The following is a 20,038-nucleotide window of genomic DNA, read 5'->3' as shown; positions in this document are numbered from 1 at the left end:
AAGTGGTTTCTGCTTCCTCTGCTGTTTCTCATCTGCTGTTTTAGCCTTTTACTTTGTTTTATCAGGTAAGATAAAAGAATATCAACGTAGGTGCAAAATCTTCGTGCAACGACTCTTCTGCTGTAAAACAGAATTTTGGTCCTTTAGCTATCATATACCTGAAAAAACTTGCTTTTGATGATCCAAACGTATTCAATGTACAAAACATTAATAAAACATGTGCCGATGAACCCTGCCGAGTAGAATAGACCTTGAGAAGGTCTTATTTCTAGCTAGTCATTCAAGTAAGAGGATGAAATATTGCATCAAGTCGCCTGGTGAAAAGCATCTAATGGTTTAGCTCTTGTTGTTCTCTTATATATGGAATTGATGAATAACATCTAACAAAAACTGCAGCTTCAGTTCTGGCTTTAAGCTCAGGTGCTCTTGCAAATGACCCTTGGAGAGATCGAAGTCCAAATTAGATGACTGTTAGTCTTCTTGTCATCTTTTTGAGAAATGACGCTGGCACGCTACCATGACTTTGCCTTGCTGATGTTTCTTGACGATTTCTGCCCACAGATGTAAGGACTGGTTCATTTGGTTCTTTTCTCATTGACTTGTATGTAACCCTGGATAAGTTGAATGCTAAAGGCTGAATCTTGAAATTGAGAACAGCTTCTTTTTATCTTTTTTGAAAATTGAATTTGCGGCTTTGGTCATCGCGTTCATCATACCAATCCTATATAGTTGCATCTTGGAAAATACACAAACAGAACCCGAATATCAATTAGTAACATCAGATAGAGGTTCAGATCCAAAAAAATTAAGCACGTGTCCAGTACCATGTTGAAGTTGGCCTTACTTATGAGAATATGAAGACATCTTTTGAAACCCAAATTTGCCCTGTAAACTTCCATAAGGATCGAGTTTGTCAGATGGAGATGACCCATCCAACAAAGACGAAAATGAACAAGTTCAGCCACGAACAAAAACTATGGCATGGCCAGCAAACGGTGAAAAAATCAGGACTATATCTTGTCTCTAGTTTTCTCTTCTAAATTATTGACTCCTTTGCCTTTGTTTCCCTACCTAATTCATCGTTGACAATGTTAAAATAACAAAAGACAAGAACACATATTCGATGATTCCACAGAAAATGGCAGCCAACTTACCCAATCTATATATAAGGCCTACCAGAATGAAAATCACCTTCGCCAGTCCATTGCCTAGTACATTTCCAGAGAGAGTGGAGATACAAAAACTGAAGATGAAGAAACAAGTTTGCTCAAATATTTTCATTCTCATCATTTTGTTTCTTGGTTCAAATCACTTGGGTGTTGAAGCTCAACCTTGCAAACCAAGCGGGTGGTTAAGGGGAAGAGAGCCTCCTCCAAAAATATGCAACCCTGAAAATGATTCCGAATGCTGCATAGAAGGCCGTCCCTGCACAACCTACAAGTGCTCGACTCCCGTTTCCCATCGAACGAAAGCTAAACTAACTCTCAACAGCTTTGAAAAAGGCGGTGATGGTGGTGGGCCATCCGAGTGTGATAAGAACTGCCATTCGGATAATACTCCACTGGTGGCGCTGTCGACAGGGTGGTTCAACCGCAGGCACAGGTGCTTTGAAAATATTACTATTTACGCTAACAGAAGAAGTGTCAAGGCCATGGTTGTGGATGAGTGCGACTCCACTAAGGGATGTGATCCTGCTCACGATTATCAACCTCCGTGCCCCAACAACATTGTCGATGCCGCCGAAGCTGTCCGGAAGGCATTAGGAGTGCCAAGGCATGACTGGGGTGAGCTTGATATTTACTGGTCTGATGAACGAGTGCCATTGCAAGAACCACTGGCCCTTTTGGGGTTCTTCCCATCCATGGTTTGCCAGAAGATGATAGTGTGCGTTGGATACATTTCAATCTCGTTTTCTTGTCTTGGTTTCACTCTCACTTACTATGGCTAATGCTTTTTTTTTTATTAAAATGTCAAATTTATGATCACGCTGTTGATGGATTCTCATAGACCAAATGAAAAAAAAAATTGGCCTACTGATTGATGAATTGAAATGATTTACAAAGTTATAAATTAAAGGGTTAAAAATCAAAAGCTCGTCTCATTGAATTTACAGCAACTTAAAATTCTAGAGGAACTGAAAGGCGGGGGGGAAGAAATGAGTCTTCTAACAGAAGAAAATGTCAAACAGGATTCACTCTTCTCCATCACCATATCAGTCGAAATGATGAGAGTTCACCTTTTGTTCTGGCTCTGTAGTTGTACCTGGAATGGCCCTTTTCGGGGTACATCGTTCTAATCAACTTACAAGGAAAGGAATACGTATGAAGTTCCAATCCTTGCTCTACAAAAGGCCAACCTTGTGATATTTTCATGAGACCGACTCATTTGATGTTGTAGACTTGGAAACAGGAAATGAGTCTTTTACAGCAAACAGATTCAAGGTTGCATATCCACCTCCGCCAAAATATAACAAGACGAGAATTAAGAATGCTGGCAGGAATTAAGCCAAATTGGCCAGGAAGCGGGGTTTAAAAGGTAGAAGGTACATGGCATAAAGTCCCAGAGCAAAACACTAACATCGTTCATCATTAAAGTATTTAGTTCATGTCACCTATCTGCACATATTTGAATCCTAATATGCTGCAACAGAAGTACCATAAGAATGCCGGCAGTAATTAAACTCCACATCCCACCGGCAATTCCCAATGTTGCCAGAGATGATTCAAAACAAGTAGTAAGTGTTCTTGCCCACGGTTTCCATAGAAAAAGAAAAATCTGTTCATCGACGATAGTTATACCGTTTGAAGTTGAAATAGACTTGCAAAATCCCTCTTTCAAAAGTGCATCTGAATCCCTTCTTGTTTGAATATTCCCAGTCCTTGAGCACAATCCTAAAAGCAATGTCCTCATATGGGGGCCCAGCGTGGAACCGAATGATGCAAGTCTCTGTGCTATTCCCATCCTTTTCGATAAAGTATCTCGGGGCCTTAGTTTTGTCGACAAGGTCAGGGTAAAAGATGTTGAACTTATACCCTTGCACTGTCTTTGGAGGCGGATTGTCGTGATCGTAATGTGTTATACTTATTCCACTCATATCCGGTGTGGACACGGTTGAAATATTTCGGTTTTCTCGGTCGATACTTATCTTGCCAGCCATAAACCAGAAAGCCCAGATTCACCTCCGCATCAGTGCTGAAAACTGCATTACCTTCCTTCATGGCTCCCATTTGTACCTCCATCCTTTTCCGTTCCAATGCAGCCCTGTCCTCTTCAGGGTCGACAGCCCCTTCAGTTTCGTCACTGTGCAGCAGTCGCGGAGAAAATGATCCCACCTCCTCTTCCGGCTCCATCATCTCTCCTCTAGGAAAGGGTTCTGGGGACATTGATCCTTCATCATCCGGCACAACTTCTTGTATAGGACCAAGGACATCAGCAGTTTCTATTTTTTCAACGACATCCGCAGGCAGCTCCAGATGCGGAAGATGCCTGCGCAGCATGTTCGCATGAAATTCTTTCAAGAAAGCCTTCGCCTTGTATATGGGGATGCGTCTGAGCATGACCTCCCAGAACTCCACGACCTTAGCCGTGCCGGAATGCAGCCGAGTCTCGACACCAGCATGCATATGCTCCAATTCTCGCCAGGTCTTATCATGCAGATAGTCCCTCACATCTGCTTCGGTGCTGGGATGCACTCCCTTTCTTCTGCAAGCAACTCGGCAGGAGGCTCCGCCCCACGCGGTCTGGCTAGATCGAATGCGTCCTCCTTCCTAGCTTCTGCCAGCTCCCAATCGCAAACCACGAGGAGTGACTTCCAGTACTCCACATGAATCGGCGTCTGTGTGTCAAAATCGAGATGCATTTCGATGTCGCCGCGAAGCTCTTCCATTTCTTTCATTGTTAACCCATCGAAGACGACCCAAGGTTCTTTCAATTCGATATCCAGATCATTTGAACCATTGAGTTGCTTGGATAGAATATCGATTGCTTTCGCACGCCCTTCGCGCAGTCTGATCTCGGACCTGACTTTGCTTTGATGAAAATGAAACTCCTTTTCTTTCTTCTCCCGATCTTGAAACTCTGCTTGAGCACGCTCTCTGTCTAGCATGGCCAAATTCTCCTCATGCTGAGCCTTTCCAAGCGCTCTTTCATCCCTTCTCTTCTTCCCCTTCTCAATCTCCGCCATGCATTCTCTCAGCCTCTTCTTCGCTGCTTTGACAGAGAACATGTCGAGATCTGCACCGAGGGCGACATCCCGCTCAATCTTCTTTTTCCATACGAACATCTCACCGAGGTTTGAATCACCGAAAGGATTCGAAGCATTGGAGTAACCAGCAACAACTGACTGCGACTTCAACTTCTCGGCAACGCGCGTGGCGTTCTTCAGTGCCCTCTCCACTTTGTACGCCTCAATCTCTTCCTCCGTAATAACCCGTCCCCGTCCGCTTACGGACTCCGATACTGAACCATCCGATCTTTCCCTTCTTCTGCTTCGGCTTCGCTTCCCGTTCCTCTCCGAAGAAGAGGACGTCTCTCTCTTGCTTCCATGCGAATGCACCCCCATCCGGCTAGCAGGTTAGCCAACAACAAGTGGATGCCCATGGTGGGTGCCGCGACGTCCGGCGGGAAGAGCAGCGGCGAGCAAAACCAAGCAGCAACGACGGGGTCGTGCTACTGGCGAAACCGAGCTTAGTAGACAATGGGCTCGCGGCGGTTCGAGGGCCGGACGTTACTCCGAAGTCGCCGGCATCGGAGATGGTCCAGGGGTATCGTTCGGCGAGGCGGCGACGGGCCGAGCTTGAGGAGCGTCGCCGTGACCGGGTGTCGGTTCGGGTGCTCGCCGGGGAGAGAGAGGCGCGGCTTGGGCCGGGCACGTCGGCGCTATCCGTAGGATCCGGCTTTGGCTCGAACGGTCGCCGAGGAGAGCTCCGGCTGGAAACTGCTCACGTGAAGCCGAACGGGACGGAGGAAGCTTGCGCAGGATTCGCCGGAGACGATCGGTCTTCCGGCCAATCCGCGGCGGGCGTTCTGCGGTACGAGGAAAGAGAACGCGCGTGTGCATGTGCATTGTCGGTCCTAGGTTCCTTATGTAAGCAAAGGCGGCCTAGGGAAAAGACGTGATCTGCTTTCCTATTTTGAATGCATATATACTTTATATTATAATATATATTTATATAATTTCATGTCCACGTTTCCTTGCGGCTCACGGACACATGAAGATATTTAATTTTTTTCAATAAATATTATTGCCTTTGTACCGAAGTTAATTTCTCTCCAAGTTTGCTCAAATCGATAATTTTCTCACCTTAAGGGATTCGGGCCATGAAATGGGCTTTGGGCCAAATTTTTAGTTTACGCACGGGTCTTAGTGTAATCGAGCTCAGGTCCCTCTGCCTTACGAGTCCATCTGCGGTTGGTTCAATTTGAATACAAATGCCCATAATATTTACATGTAATTTAACTGACTAACTGGGTCACCAAAAAATTCAGGTGTCAACAAACACACAAGTGCTCGCCTCATGTTTCCCATCCGACCAAAGCTACTCTTAACTCTCAATGGCTTCGAAAAGGCGGTCATGGTGGCGGGCTATCCGAGTGTGATAAGGAGTTCCTGAGACTGACCATCAACAGGGTGGTTTGAGCACCTGACACCGGAGCATGTGCTTGAAGAGTATATTACCATCTATCCAAATGGGAGAAGCGTCGAGGCCAAGGCAGTGGATCGGTGTGACTCTACAGGTGGTTGCGAAGCTGATCATTCACCAGCCTCCGTGTCGTGATGACATTGTCGCAGCGTCTAAAGCAGTTCAGATGGCTATGGAAGCGCCACTTAGCGACAGGGCTGTACTGGATGTCTACTGTTCTAACGCATCAAGTGCGGTCGATGAACATACTGAAGAATGACATGTAAAGGATTAGGATGTGCTCTGTAAGGTGGTTGGTGGTATGGTTTTGATTAGTCCGTGCTTTCATTTCCATCTGGTTTCTGGGCTGCTGTGTCAACGAGAGGTAGACACAAGAGGTAACTATAAAGAGAACCACGAGATGGTGCTATGCTCAGAATAATTTACGACAAACTTAATGGTTTTCGACTGCTAAACAGAAGTGTACTTTTCATAATCTTATCCACGCCTTCGCTCATCTACTGGCTATGAAGACTATGGGATGCTGTAACTGAGAATGAATTAGGAAGTTGGAAGTGAATGTTAATATACCCTCTCATAGAAAGTGAGTTGATCCTAGAAAACAAGGATAGGATGATGCTACTTCAATTTCCATGACATTCTGGCATTCAGTTAATTAAGTATAATGCCAGACAGATCATTAGAATCAAACAAACGCGCTTCATTCGCCAATCGAGCTCCTCTGCTTCCTTGGTCAAGTAGATAAGGATGAACCTACTTCCTGGGGCGAGCCCTTGGATGCAGAAAGTAAATATAAGTTCTGCCATTTTCGACTAAAAATTAGATCAACAGAACCAACTGTAGGGGATCAGAGAGAGCGGAAGACTTCTTCAAGGGATGTCATATGAACAAGTTATACTTGTTTACAACATTGCCAGTATAATTACAGAGCTAAAGCAATCAAACAAGAATTCACAGAAACACGAGACACACACTGCATAATTTGGGAGGAAAAAACTGAGCAGAACAGTTGTTCCAATGAAGGAAAAGATCTCAGAGTCCAAAACCAAACATCTATCTACAACATACTGTCCGTGTGAGCAGGCAGTCGCTTGAAGAAATTGATAGGCGCAGAGGGCACCTTGTGCCGTAACCTAGGGTGCCTCATGACATAAGTCCCGCAAATGAGAGCCACAACCTGGAAAGGTGTTGCATACAACACGGTTGCTGCCACGAGAGAAAATAGCAAGAAGATGACTGTGGCGCGAGGGTCTCGCCAGCTTATTAGTGCTTGGAATCGCTCGCCTTGGCTTGCGATATCACCTACCACAGACTGAACCTTTCCTGCGACACTCCTCAAACGATCATAGCGGAATCGAACTACATCCGGGCTTCGACTGGTTGGAAACGTGTCAAATTCTTCGTCGAGCTCATCTGGAGGAACACCATCCGCATAAGATATTCTTGTGTTCATATGAGGGGGATGTCTTGGCCGATACCGGTAATTCCAAAGACCTATTATGAACATGTACAAGAAAGCAGTTGGCAAGATCAACTCTGGAAACAGCACGAGCATCCCAAAGAGAACATGCACAAGGACGGTCGTCACAGGGTTTTTCCATTTGCACACCTCCCCAAACCATTTCCCAAAAGCAAGTAATCCTGAGAAAACTGACATCAGCCTAAAAAAGTTCGCCTTGCTCCGCCTCATGCTCCATAAATGGGAGTGTGCATCAGACATGTATTCAACTACTTCCCTCCTTAGGGGAGGCTCGGCCCGACTGAGACGAGCCGCCACCAAGGTGACCGCTTGGTGACGCAACATGTCCTGTTGCATTGGGGTCAACGGCCTAATGTAGTGCATCTTCGGTAGAAGTGGCCGAGAGTAGATATACATCATATTCACTAGTGACGTGCATGAAAATCTTATCGCCAAATGTAACTCACCCATCTTTTTTACCCCAGACGGGTGAAGTGCTAGAAGTGGATAGGAGTGTGTATACACACGACCAGTCTCGAGAGTAGATAGCCGAATCCGAACCTTCCCGATCTTAGTATCTTTGTTACTGCCATTTATCTGACTATTGTCGAAAACTCCCACAACTAGAACAGTTGCTGGATCATAAACTTCCCATGTGTACTGCTCATTGTATTTGGGACTCAGGCTGTTGATTATGGTCCTAGTTCGCACCCACTTTTGGCCATACTTTGCTACACAATAAGTGTCTGATGCACCCTTACCATCTCTCGTCTTCACTGGGTGAAGCCCGTCAGCATTGAGAATCCCAAGTTCCAAGACCCCTATGGAATTCTTCCACAGTGGCTTTGCGGTCGGTCTGAGGTCAGTGCTGTAGTACGCGGACTCATCGAGCACATGATACCCTCCTTCAAGGCAGACTTGCACATGCAATCTGGTGTAGAACTTGTCCTTCTTTCCTGCATCGGCATCCATGGCAGCCGATGTTGACTTTTCAAGGTTGAACCAGCGGCTGCGCACAGGTTTGTCATCGGCACGCCTGTGAACTTGGGTCAGTGGTACAATAACTTTCCCAATAGTTTCCTCCTTAGTGGAAGCTAAACGGTCTTCAATTGTAAGAACCAAAGGCTCTTCAAAGGGCTCGGCAGCAACAAACAGCATTTCCTCTCTCCACACGGGATTCATAGTCCGAGCCTGAACTGGTTTTGTCTTGAACACCTGATTACCTATCTGCACCCTAACATATGCATCAGGGAAGCGGCCCTTGTCCGACACTAGCAGGTCTTGTGCCTCAATTATGAAAACACGTACATACCACAATTTAGGCGAGTGGTAGACCTTGCCACGAGTATGGCCATAGATACCTGGAGTTGGATCAGTTGCAGCAGAAGCATCTGAGTGCCAAGCTTCAGGAAAAGCTTCATCTGCCTGTGTGCCATACCAAACAGCGAGCATCAGTTCCCCTTTTCTTATCTTCTCCCCATTCTCATCTTCAAGCCTATACCATTCAGGAGCTAACGGGCTGTCAGGTGGAACTCTAGTGGGAATCTCGTAAGTATCCAAGCGAACTAAACCCACAAAGTCATCCATTACAAGATCTTTGTCCATGACCACAACCTCGAGCACAGATGTCTGTAACTGGTCCTTTGCAAACGCAAACACCTCATTCCACTCTGGGTTTTGCTTCCTTTCAAAATACTTTGTAGTTCCTTTATAGTTCCCCACTCTAACTTCCACATACGGATCAAGGCTTCCTGTTACATCCTTAGCAGGAAGATCACGGGCTTTTACGACTCGAACAAACAGGTATTGCATCTTTTCAACAAGGTCATAGGTACTGTTCGGCCTGTCAGAAGGTATTACTCGCCCTCCAACAATTCGGCCACCGCCAAGATAGGGGCTTGTTTCTTTCACAGAATACTCCCCTGGTTGCATAGGCATTGAGCCAGCATAAGTGTTGACTATATTTGGAGGCCGTGGTCCGGATCTCATCTCATAAGACCCCACGTTTGGTTTTGGCGGGGGACCTGCTGCAAATGTATTGTCATTTTGTTTTCGGCGGTCTGAGTTTGGAAGGTGACGGAAAGTACGCCTTGACTCGCCTCTTTCATTGGAGGAGGTATTTGGAATTGATTCAGCTGAAAGTGGGTCGACATTCATGGTAGACTGCGTTGTATGCCGTGGATTTGAGGAGCTCATGTAAGAATCATCTGTTACGAAAACTTTCAAGCCAAGCTCTCCCTTCACCCGTGACCAAATTCTTTGTTTTTCGAGGGGGTAATGGAGGACGACAGCATCCGAGAGTGGCACGAATGATGACCCAGTAAGGGAAACTTTTCCAAGGAAGGACTTCTTGTCGGTGGCTTTATTGTGGCTGTAGACATAGGCATCAAGGGTAAGGTCGCGGAGGTTGCTAGGGTTGGTGACGTTGAAGTAGAAGTTTTCATTCCAGACTGGACTAAGATCTCTCTCTTTCAAAGAGGTGCGAAATTTTTGACCCTCAAATTGGAGCTCCACATAAACACCGGAAGAATCTTGCCCATCTTTGGGAACAAGATCATGCGCACTCACTACCTCCACGCCAAGCCTGAGACTACTCATGGGATCTAGCAAACTGACAACTCGATTGAAGCAAGAACCACTTACTGCAGCTAGCAGAAAATTTCAAATGCAACTTATACCTGCAAGGGATTAAAAAACCAGTCAAAAATGATGGCCATAAAAATGAGAATAAAATTGCGGAAAAGATACAGAGTGAAAAAAAAAAAAAAGGACATCGAAGGAAAGAGTTGAAAGAAGCATTGTTCATAAACAAGCGGTAAATCAATCAGCCAACAAAGATCATGACGTTCACTTCAGATGCCTCACAAACCTTGTTAACTCCTCTCATCAAAGCAACTTAATACAAAAAGATTCCGTCAATTGGTGAGATAAACAGAATATCTTCTCTATTAGTGAATAAAAAATGCGACAGAAAGAAGAGTACAGCAACTTAATAGGCAGGCATGTGATGCACAGAAAGCCAAAGTTTTCAATCGAACATATAGAGGAAAGTACAGGAAAAGTCATAAATATCCTATCAGAAAGAAAATGCAATATGAATTTGCTCCATATGGTTATGGCTTGATTCTCCTTTCAAACTTTGCTTTTTACTTGTCGAATCCAAACTAAAACATCTAGAGTCTCAACAGCCATGAACGAGACGCCACCATGAAAAATCAAAAAAAGGGGACAGATAAAGTCAAAGATCGAAAAGGCGTATGTTTTGCTAAGTATTTGAACGAGGGGAAGAAGAGCATATTCATTTCAGATTCCGACACTCATCAAGCATCCAAGTTCCTCCCATGATCTTTCTGGGGAACCGAAAAGGAAAGGCAATAAGAATATTTGGTATCTTCAATCAGCCCACGAATTAGTTTTACAAATTCTGCCCTCAGTTTGCTCTGAAGAAAAGAAAAAACAGAGCATGAACTTTATCACCGTATATTCACCAGAATTTCAGCTATAACTAAAACAGAGCAAAGACACCGCTTCCTTGTATCCGACAAAAAAAAATTGCTTCCACAACAAATTTCCTCGGAAAAGATGAGGTCAACGATGCTTACGATCTACAAAGTCTCTTCCTTTTTAAAATCCAGACAAGCATGAACTAAGCACCCGAAAAGCCAGATAAAAGGAGAGATTTTTATCCGCGGAAACGATCACAAATCCCGCGAATTACTCCGAACAAAGCAAGAAGAAAGCACAAAAGCTCCAACTTTTCGAAAGAAGTCGATCTCGCACGTCATGAAACGATCATCAGGAGAAGACCCAGATGGACACAAGCCGACTTCCGGCACGCACCGAGCAACCGAAGAGGACCCAAATGAAAATCTCCAATGAACAAACGGAAACTGACCTTTTCTCGAGGTTTAAGAGCTTGACAAGTGAGAAAACTCGAGCTCTGGAGAGCGGAAACAAGCAAAGCCCGCGATGTTTGCAAAGCGTGACCGGCTCCTCCGCATACTTATAACAGAGTCGTGCCTCGAAAACGTATCCGCGATGGTTCGCAGAAGGAGGGTAGAGAGAGAGAGAGAGAGAGAGAGAGCAGAGTCGTCGAAAACGAGCCTTTGAATGGTGGAGGAGGACGAGGATGAGGAGGAGGAGGAAGAAGAAGGAAGGAAGTCGTCTTTTTGTCGCTTCTTTGGCTTCTTCTGCGTGTTGTTTTTCTAATGCGGCGATTCCCGTTTACGTATTCAACCGTAGTTTCTTCACGAAACGCGCCCAAGCCATCAATTATTTGGGGGATTTTTCTTCCCAGCTGTTTTTTTTAATTATTTTCTCACTTCGATCATTTCTACCAAAGAAAATTATAATAAATTACCAACACTATAGTAAATTATTTAATAGCTTTTACGCAGTCAAAAAGACTATTCTGTGAAAATCGAGAGCCTTTTTTTTAAAAAAAATTCCGGAGCAAGGAACATCATGTCGATCTTAAGTACTTTTTTTTAATATATATTTCTAAATTTAGGTGTCGAGAAATTGGGCTAAATTCTAATTCGATTTCAGCTCTAAAAGTCCGAAAAAGAAAGCCGTGCACTAAAAGAAAGCCATATCAAACGTACAATGGGGTCCAGTTTCTAACTCTTCTCGGGAAAACTGCATTTGGCATTTACCATAAAGGAGGGTCAGGTCAATCAACGATCGCGTGGGGTCAGTTTTGCACATCGTGGAGTCGAACATTTTTCAGTTGTTTGCGCTATTGCTTAGGGTAATTTACACAAATAACCCTTAAATTATTGGTACATGTTCAATATAATCATTCAATTTATTCAAACAACTAATTAGACGTTATTTAAGGACATAGATTATATGCTAAGTTAAAGTATTAAAAATGATGAGTCAACATATCCATCTTTTATTCATCTACTTTTGAAAAATGTCCATTGATATTTGATGATGTGGACTATATATTTTGATTTGGGATAAATATTTTATTTGAATAATCCACGTGTTACTTCTTCTTTTTTTTGTGGTCCACAGTTTAAACTTAACGAGTTGGAAGCTGCATCAGTAGAGTCCGTTAACGTGAATTTATGGAAGAACAATATTAAGTGTTTTCATATAATTTAATGACTTAATTGAATAATTACCAATAATTCAAGGACTTTATTGAATAAATTAGAAGTTCACAAATAATATCTAAATATTTGACCAAAGTAACGCCTCTTCTCTTCAAATTTATATCAATTCATCTATATAATAATTCAAATAAAAGAACTTCCACCACTGGAATTTAAATCACAAAAGACAAGAATGCAAAGATTTATTAGCATGCAAGAAAAGCAATAGTATTTAGAATGGATGAGTTGGGTGACGTGTCTCATAAGGATTCGGCCTTTCTTGAAAAAAAATATTGCTAATATCGTTTTTTAATCCTAATATTGTATTCTTTTTTCCTCTACAGTCGATGTGACTTTACTACTTTTCTCAGATAAATTGCATTCGGCATTGAACATAAGTGAGGGTCAATCAATGAATGCATGGGACTCCCATTCCACAGATGGTTCGTACATTTAGGGCCTGAAAAACTTTCGATTATGTACTTCTACTTTGGAAAAAATGATGGAAATGATTTTCTAATTTATTGATAGATGTTTGATATAATCATTTCATTCAATTAATTAACAAATTAGACATTATTTGATAACTTGGATTTTAGATTCTGAGTTTGGAGTGTTAAACTTATGATATAATATGTCTATCTTTTTATCCATCTATTTAAAAGATAGAAACATAAAATTAATGCGTTTAACATGTCCTTGGATATGTGATGACATGGAATTATATCTTAACGAATTGGAATTGAAATGATATCTTAATGAATTCGAAGTACTCCGCTAATCTGGGACTAGATTGAATATTTGTCAATAATTCAGGAATTATATCGAAAAATTAAAAATTTATGGGCGATATTACACATCGGACCAAAGTAATGCCTCTTCTCTCCAAATTTATCTCAATTTATTTATATAATAATTCAAATAAAAGAAACTTCCTCCACTAGAATTTAATCACAAAAGATAGCAATGCAAACATATATTACCATACAAGAAGCAGATAATAATTGGGATGGATGAGTGGGTGGTGGGTCTCATTGGGATTCAACTTTTCTCTTGAAGAAAATAAAAATATCGGTAAAAATCACATCGTTGACATGACCTTCCATTTGCTTAGCAAGAAAGCATCACGTCGAAATCATAACGACACGTAGGACTTCAAAACTTATCCCTTCTAGACAAATTGCATTTTGGCATCGACCCCAGGCGAGGCGTCGTCGAGTCAATGCCCGCGTGAAGCCCCATTCCACGGCCGGTTCGATCGTTCTGTAGTCGGGAAACGCGTTCAGAAATTGTACTGTTGCTCACCCGTTTCGCACGTTTCGAGCGCCTATCAACCACCGCCCACCACCTGCATAAAAGTCCAAGAAGGACGGACATATATTTTTCTTAATTAAATCCCATTTATCAGAGCTTTTAGCACCAGAAGACATGATCACTACCTGCAAGGGTGTCCCCACTCCCCACTGCTTCTTGTTTAATCGGCAAACGGAATGTAGAATATCGCGGGGATCCGCGTGAAAGCGTGAGCCGCGTGTTAGAAAGCGGGCATATGTGGAAAGATACGAGAAGATTATTTATAATCCCATTACTCTTTATTTCCACTTATAATAAGATGTCCCGACCTTTTCGACCATGTGACTATTTCTTACAAAATTTGGATAGTATATTTTAAGTATAGACATGCTTAATTGTGGAATGTAATACATTTACTAGTGGGATCTCAAAAGCGAGATTTCTACTACCCAAAAATCAGTAATTTTGTTTTCGTCTCAGAACCCTAATTATATTTCGAAGTAAACATGCCAAATTTGAATCTCGAAGGGGAGGATCGTCATTGGCGTGAGCCTCACTGCATATTTTCAATCAAGGAATGCTTAGCTCTTAATAAAACCATCAGGGTTTCTAAGCATGTTCCTCTGGGGTTGACCCCGAAGAACCAAAAACATAGGTCAGCATTGTCATCTTTCGATCATATCAGATTTGCTAAACACGTTTGCTCATCTTATATGTTCTATAATTCATGAAAGAAAATACGTGTTTATCAAACAGAAGCTATTGCGATGGTCTTCAAAACCGAAGAAGAAGATAGATTCTATCATCTAATTGAACAAGTTATGGCGGCTAATAAGATTGCTTTCTTAATTGGCATTGATCTCTTCATTTATGCAGGGAGAATACCAATGTTGTGGGTACAGCTCAATTTATCTTCATTTTAAAATATGTATATGTATGTGTGTGTGTCTATATATATATAGTTTACTGGTAAATAATATGTACATCTAATTCATTGTTGAAATGCACTAATTTTTTAAAATTTAGGTGTCGAAAAATTGGACTAAATTTTAATTTGATTTCAGCTCTAAAATTTTGAAGAAAAAGTCAAGCATTAAAAGCCATATCAAACATACAATGACGGTCCAATTTATAAATTGCACGTGGCGTTGACCGTAAGCGAGGGTCCATCAATGAATGTATTGTCCCCATTCCACGGATAGTCTAGACATTATAGGGTCGAAAAGCTTTCAGTTGTTGTATTATTATTGACAGGAAATGTAACAAGTGGCCCTTAAACTATTAGTAAATATTCAAAATAATCATTCCATTTATTCAAATGACAAATCAGACATTATTTGATGACAAAAATTATTATATGCTGAGTTGGGGTAAAAAAAATGATAAGTTAGCATGTTGATCCTTTATGTACCTACTTTAAGAAGGGAAATAGAGAATTTGGGTGTTTATTTGTCCATCAGTATTTGATGATGTGGATCATATATCATAATTTGAGATGAATATTTACTTGAATAATTCATGAGTAATTTTTTTTTTATGTCTATTCTTTAGACTTAATGGATTAAAAGTTATATCGGTAGAATCCGTTAACTTGAATTCACAGAAATACAACATTAAACATTTTCATATAATTTAAGGACTGATTAAACGTTTTAAATAGTTCACGGACTATATCGAATAAATTATAAATTTATGGACACTATTGCACATTAAATTAAATTAATACACCTATTCTCTTCAAATTTATCTCAACTCACCTTTATGATAATTCAAATAGAAGAACTTCCGCCACTGGAATTTAAATCCCAAAAGATAAGAGTGCGAACATATATTACCATACAAAAGACAAATAATAATTGGGATGGATGAGTTGGTGGTGAGTCTCATTAAGGTTCGACTTTTCTTCAAGAAATATCTATATATGTGTGTGTATTAATAAAATTCATATTGTTAACATATAAACTTTTATTTGCGTAGCAAGAAAGCAACACGTTGAAATCATTACGGCACGTGGGACTTTGTAACTTTCAGCTCAGATAAATTCCAAGCGAGGCATCAAGTGAATGAACGTGTGGAGCCCATTCCTCGGATCGTTCTGTGGTCCTAAAACGTTCGACAAATTGTATTATTTACACTCCAATCATTTGTCGCATGCGTATTGTTCTGTACTCTTCCGTCCTCCACCGCTGTACATAGAGTCGCAGAACACAGAAAGAACTTTACCTTCATTAAACCCACATTACCAAAGCTTTAATGCCACAGGACATGTTACGTGTCCCCATTGCCTTTGTTTAGTCTCTATAAAGATGTGATAAGTGCACTAAAAAATCCCGAAAAATCATTGCACTAAAACCTCTTGGAAAAGTACACTTACAAAAAGTGATGAAATCTTAAAACTTATCAAATTAGTATAATCGAGTTATTCCGTTAATTCTATCAAAACTTATTTAACGAAAAATGTTGATAGAATTTTTTTTTTTCTTTATTTTATGTGGCGATGACATGACTTTAATTTAAATTTTATTTATTTATTTTAAATAAAATTTGCATTAAATATAAGATTTGGACCAACAATGTTGTTTTAATCACACCATCGTCACATAAATAGAAAGAAAAAAACCACGTTAGTGTTTTTCGCTAGCCAAGTTGGACGGAATTAATGGAAAGACTCAATTAGATTAATTTAGTAAGTTTTAAAATTTGATTACACTTTTTATAAATTTTAAAACTCAATTACATTTTCGTAATAGATTTTAGGGTTTCCAAAGCACTTGTCTCACTAATAAAGAATGTTGTATGAAGTGATCCGCATTAGATCGTGAACCGCGTGTTAAAAAAAACTGCTAATATATCATCTTCACAAGTGAGGGAAGCACGTGACGAAAGATGTAGTGGGATTTAGTAAGAATTTTGATCCCCTTTGTTTTCACTGATAATGAGGTGTCCAGGATTCTCCGAGCACACAGACCGATGCTCGCGAGATATGAACAGTCTAATCTCGTCAACGTTAATATTTCAAGAAGCAAGATTTGTGACGTCAAAAAGCAAACGTGCCGACATTGCCTCTTGTAGAGGATGGCCGTCGTCGGTTGGCGTGAACCTCGTGGCAATATTTCTAATCAAAGAGTGCTTATCTTCTACCCCCAAAAAAAAAAAAACAAAAAACAAAGAAAGTGTTTATCTCTCAACAAAGCCATTAGGGTTTCTAAGCATGTTCCAGTGAGATCTGACCAAGACGAACAAAAAAACATAGGTCGTCATCGTCATCTTTCGCTTTATATATTGTAGAGGAGCTGGAATGATAAAATTGATAAAAAAAAAAAAAAAACTTGCCCACAGATTGGTATACACGTTCACTCATGTTATATATTCTATAATTCACAAAAGGTGAGACGTGTTTTTTCAGACGGAAACTATTGCGAGGGTCCTCAAAACACGAGAAGAACATAGATTCTATTCTATTTGCACAGGTTACGACAGCTAATATGATTTCTTCGTTAAATAATATAAATATCTCTACTAATGCAGGGAAGGATATTTATACTGCGGGCACAGCTCATCTTGTATTAATTTTTAAAGAATAGTTTACTGGCAAGCATGGTATATCTCAATCTCACGTTGATTTAATATTAAAATTTTATTTAATCATTTTACAAGAGATTTTAGAGGGGTTTATCTTCATTGTAATAAAAAAAAATCGTTTGTTGGTAAATAATTTTACCACAGTTGGAAAGAAAAAAATAATAAAATTTTATAAGAAAAAAAAAACATTAGCACCAGCTGTATTACATAAAATAGTTATGTGACATAGCTAGTGTTCACGTTAGTGATTAGTGGACAAAATTGATCAAAATTGCTCCATTGACAAATCTTCAAAAGATTTTAAACTAAATCATCAAATTGAAAAATTAGAATTAAATTGATATACATATAATAGGTTGATAACTTTTTTGATAATTATCCCGGTTATTTCACTTATTATTCAAATGAATATCTCGTATTAAGGGCACAACTATGTTCATTTCTTGAAGGTACCAACTGAACGATTCAAAGAGAATATATTATAATCAAAGACCAGAAAGTTGTCTCTCTTGACGCTTGGATTGTCGTGGGATACCTTCTATCTTTCTTTGACATGGTCAAAACGCACTTATAAAAATGTTTATATTTAAAGGATACTTTAGCGTGGCACCCCAAAGTCTAAAGTCTGTACAATATTTTTCCCCATACGATGAGATATTATATTAAAGCGACCTCCCTGGGCGGTGAGGGTTTGTCTGAAAGAGAGAAATAATCCAGAATGCAGAATTTTATGGTTTTGCTATTAAAAATACGGATTTTCTGTCTTATGTTTAATAAGCGTCAGTAAGTGTTAAAAAAATAAAATTGATAATCACTCAAATTAAGGTAGATAGTTTTCAAAGAATGGTTGGTAAATGTAACGAGTTGGTATGTTAGACAAAATAAAAATTTGTAACCCAGTAGGAAAATCAGTAAGCAACTTAAAGTAGAGTTGTTAATGGATAAAAATGTCAAACAAACTTTAATAAGTAGCTCAAATGAAGATTGAAAATCCAGTGGGTTGTAAATCACTTGGGTAAAGATCGGTAGCTTCACATAAAAGTTGATAAATTTAAACTATTCGTAAGAAATATAAATAAATGCCAGTAAAAACAGAAGAAGAAAAGTTGGTTATGTGCAAACAGTAACAAATAGTTGATAATTTTTTGAAGCATCGATAAGATACCAACAAATTACCGGAAATCAAGTGATTGATAATCTTTTGCAGGAGCAACTTTTTTTTTTTTTGACAGCCACTAAACTCTTTAGGAATCTACCCACACGAAAAAAAATAAGGTCACTTTCTCGACCGGTAGAGTCGTCCTGTCAGCTTAAAAAAATCGCCCCCCCTACAGTGGAGCTCACGCCATCAGCTTAAATCATCAGCCATGGAATCGATTTGTTTATGTTATCTATAGAGAAAAATTATGAGCTGTGAGAAAACACGCCGACCAGTCCTTTAGCGAGACATGACCGGTGGAAAGCTCAGTTACTCAAGAATATGCAGTTTTATAGCATAGGATATTCTCCTAAACTCCATGCTCCTGTTACTTCCTTTCTCTACCCTGAATATACTACCGGATTTTTTTTTAATAAATTGCTATAAACACGGTAAAACAATAAATGGGTATATCAAGAACTTTAATTTTTATCTTATTTTATAATGATTAGGTTTGTTTTATTAAGATGAGAGGCTGCAAAGTGCCAATCAAGCAACCGATTGCCTGCTGAACTTGACTCCGGGTTTAAATTGCCTTTTAAGTATCCCGGTTAGGTTTGAGCTGAGGTTTTGGGTCTCCCCTCCTATTTTGTAATGGCGATTGCGACCGGGTACTAAAATTGCGCTGGACGTCACTCATCGAGAAAGCTGTCAAGTGATGTTGAGGAAGTCAAATGCAACTGGGTAAGAATTATTTCTCTCGGGGGAGTCTTTTTCTTCAAACAAATGCTTGTATATAAAAGGAAGCTGATGGTTAGGACCACAGTGAGCTGGCTGTGGTGGGAATTGATTAAGTAATGCCAAGCTATGCAACTAACATTGTTTTGTCCGGCATAAAGCTGGGTCGTCGAAGACTAGACATATCTCAAATGCAAACTCCTGCTCACCACTAATGGGAATCCACCAAGTCCACCGGTCATTTGATATTCTAATGTTTAAACACTCTTCCTCGTGCAGGGACTTTGACAAGTGATCGAGTTTGGGCGACCCGAGCTAGATACCAAGCTTCAAAGTCCTTGTTCGGGCCTTTCCCTGACTTAAAAAAATGTTTTTTGTTTACTGAAGGTAGTGGGTTAGATAGAGTTGGGCTCAAGAGGAAAATTGCTTGTATAGATCTATCCAATTTGTGCTCGGCTTGAGCGGAGCCCAGAGCCTTGTTGAATCGAGCAAGCCCAGGTGGGCTAAGCAAGGTGGCAAACCCTGTGATCATGTCAACTCTTTCATAGGCTAAGATCTAGCCAGAAGCACTTAAAGAAGCTTGCAGCTTGACATCGAATTCCTAGTATTAGAGATTAATTATGGTGGATGGATTAGTAATTTTGACGTGTCATGTGAACATCTACATCATCCATTGCAACTCAGATTATGCATGACTTTGTACTTATGGAAAAAGAAAATCCACTATGCTTTTTAGGGGTGAGCAGGAGTTTGAGAATCGAACTGATGAGAATTTATAGGTTCTAAGTTCCAAGGTATGCAAGGTAGGTTTTAGGTTACAAAAAATGAAGAATCTGTTTCGACGAGTAGATTCTAGATTCTTAATTGGATGAACCTGGAACTTATAACCTAAAACCTAGAACAAGTTTTAATGGTTTTCTTGATTTATGTCTTTGTGTGATCTTTATTTGATTATGAGTGTATAATCTAGAAACATTAGTCTGAACTTTCATTTTATGACCGAGACTTTTACTTTATTAATGTTAATTATTTTTATGTGTTTAAATATAAGTTATGGTCAGTGAATTCTAACAGCAAGTGATGA

The 20,038-nt window shown here is 40.3% G+C and overlaps 2 protein-coding genes and 1 pseudogene across 2 annotated transcripts; 1 reads left to right on the top strand and 2 right to left on the bottom strand.

The window, feature by feature from the left end:
• The first annotated feature begins 1,249 nt into the window (after positions 1-1,249).
• LOC120292639 (kiwellin-1-like) lies at positions 1,250-1,948 on the top strand. Its single transcript, XM_039310923.1, has one exon. It carries the CDS (start codon positions 1,250-1,252, stop codon positions 1,946-1,948), a length of 699 nt encoding a protein of 232 aa, XP_039166857.1.
• Positions 1,949-2,779: 831 nt separating this feature from the next.
• LOC104443211 lies at positions 2,780-4,561 on the bottom strand (annotated as a pseudogene).
• Positions 4,562-6,496: 1,935 nt separating this feature from the next.
• Positions 6,497-11,260, bottom strand: LOC104442089 (FT-interacting protein 3). The gene is made up of 2 exons (XM_010055388.3): positions 10,997-11,260; positions 6,497-9,779 (listed from the first exon to the last, which is right to left on the bottom strand). Exon 2 carries the CDS (start codon positions 9,697-9,699, stop codon positions 6,700-6,702), a length of 3,000 nt encoding a protein of 999 aa, XP_010053690.2. The 5' UTR covers positions 9,700-9,779; positions 10,997-11,260; the 3' UTR covers positions 6,497-6,699.
• Between the last annotated feature and the right edge of the window lie 8,778 nt (positions 11,261-20,038).

Source organism: Eucalyptus grandis, chromosome 4 (assembly GCF_016545825.1).
Source record: "Eucalyptus grandis isolate ANBG69807.140 chromosome 4, ASM1654582v1, whole genome shotgun sequence".
In the NCBI taxonomy this organism is placed as follows: domain Eukaryota; kingdom Viridiplantae; phylum Streptophyta; class Magnoliopsida; order Myrtales; family Myrtaceae; genus Eucalyptus; species Eucalyptus grandis.
Note: the sequence above shows the minus strand (reverse complement) of the source record. Positions and strands in the feature narration are given on the sequence as shown.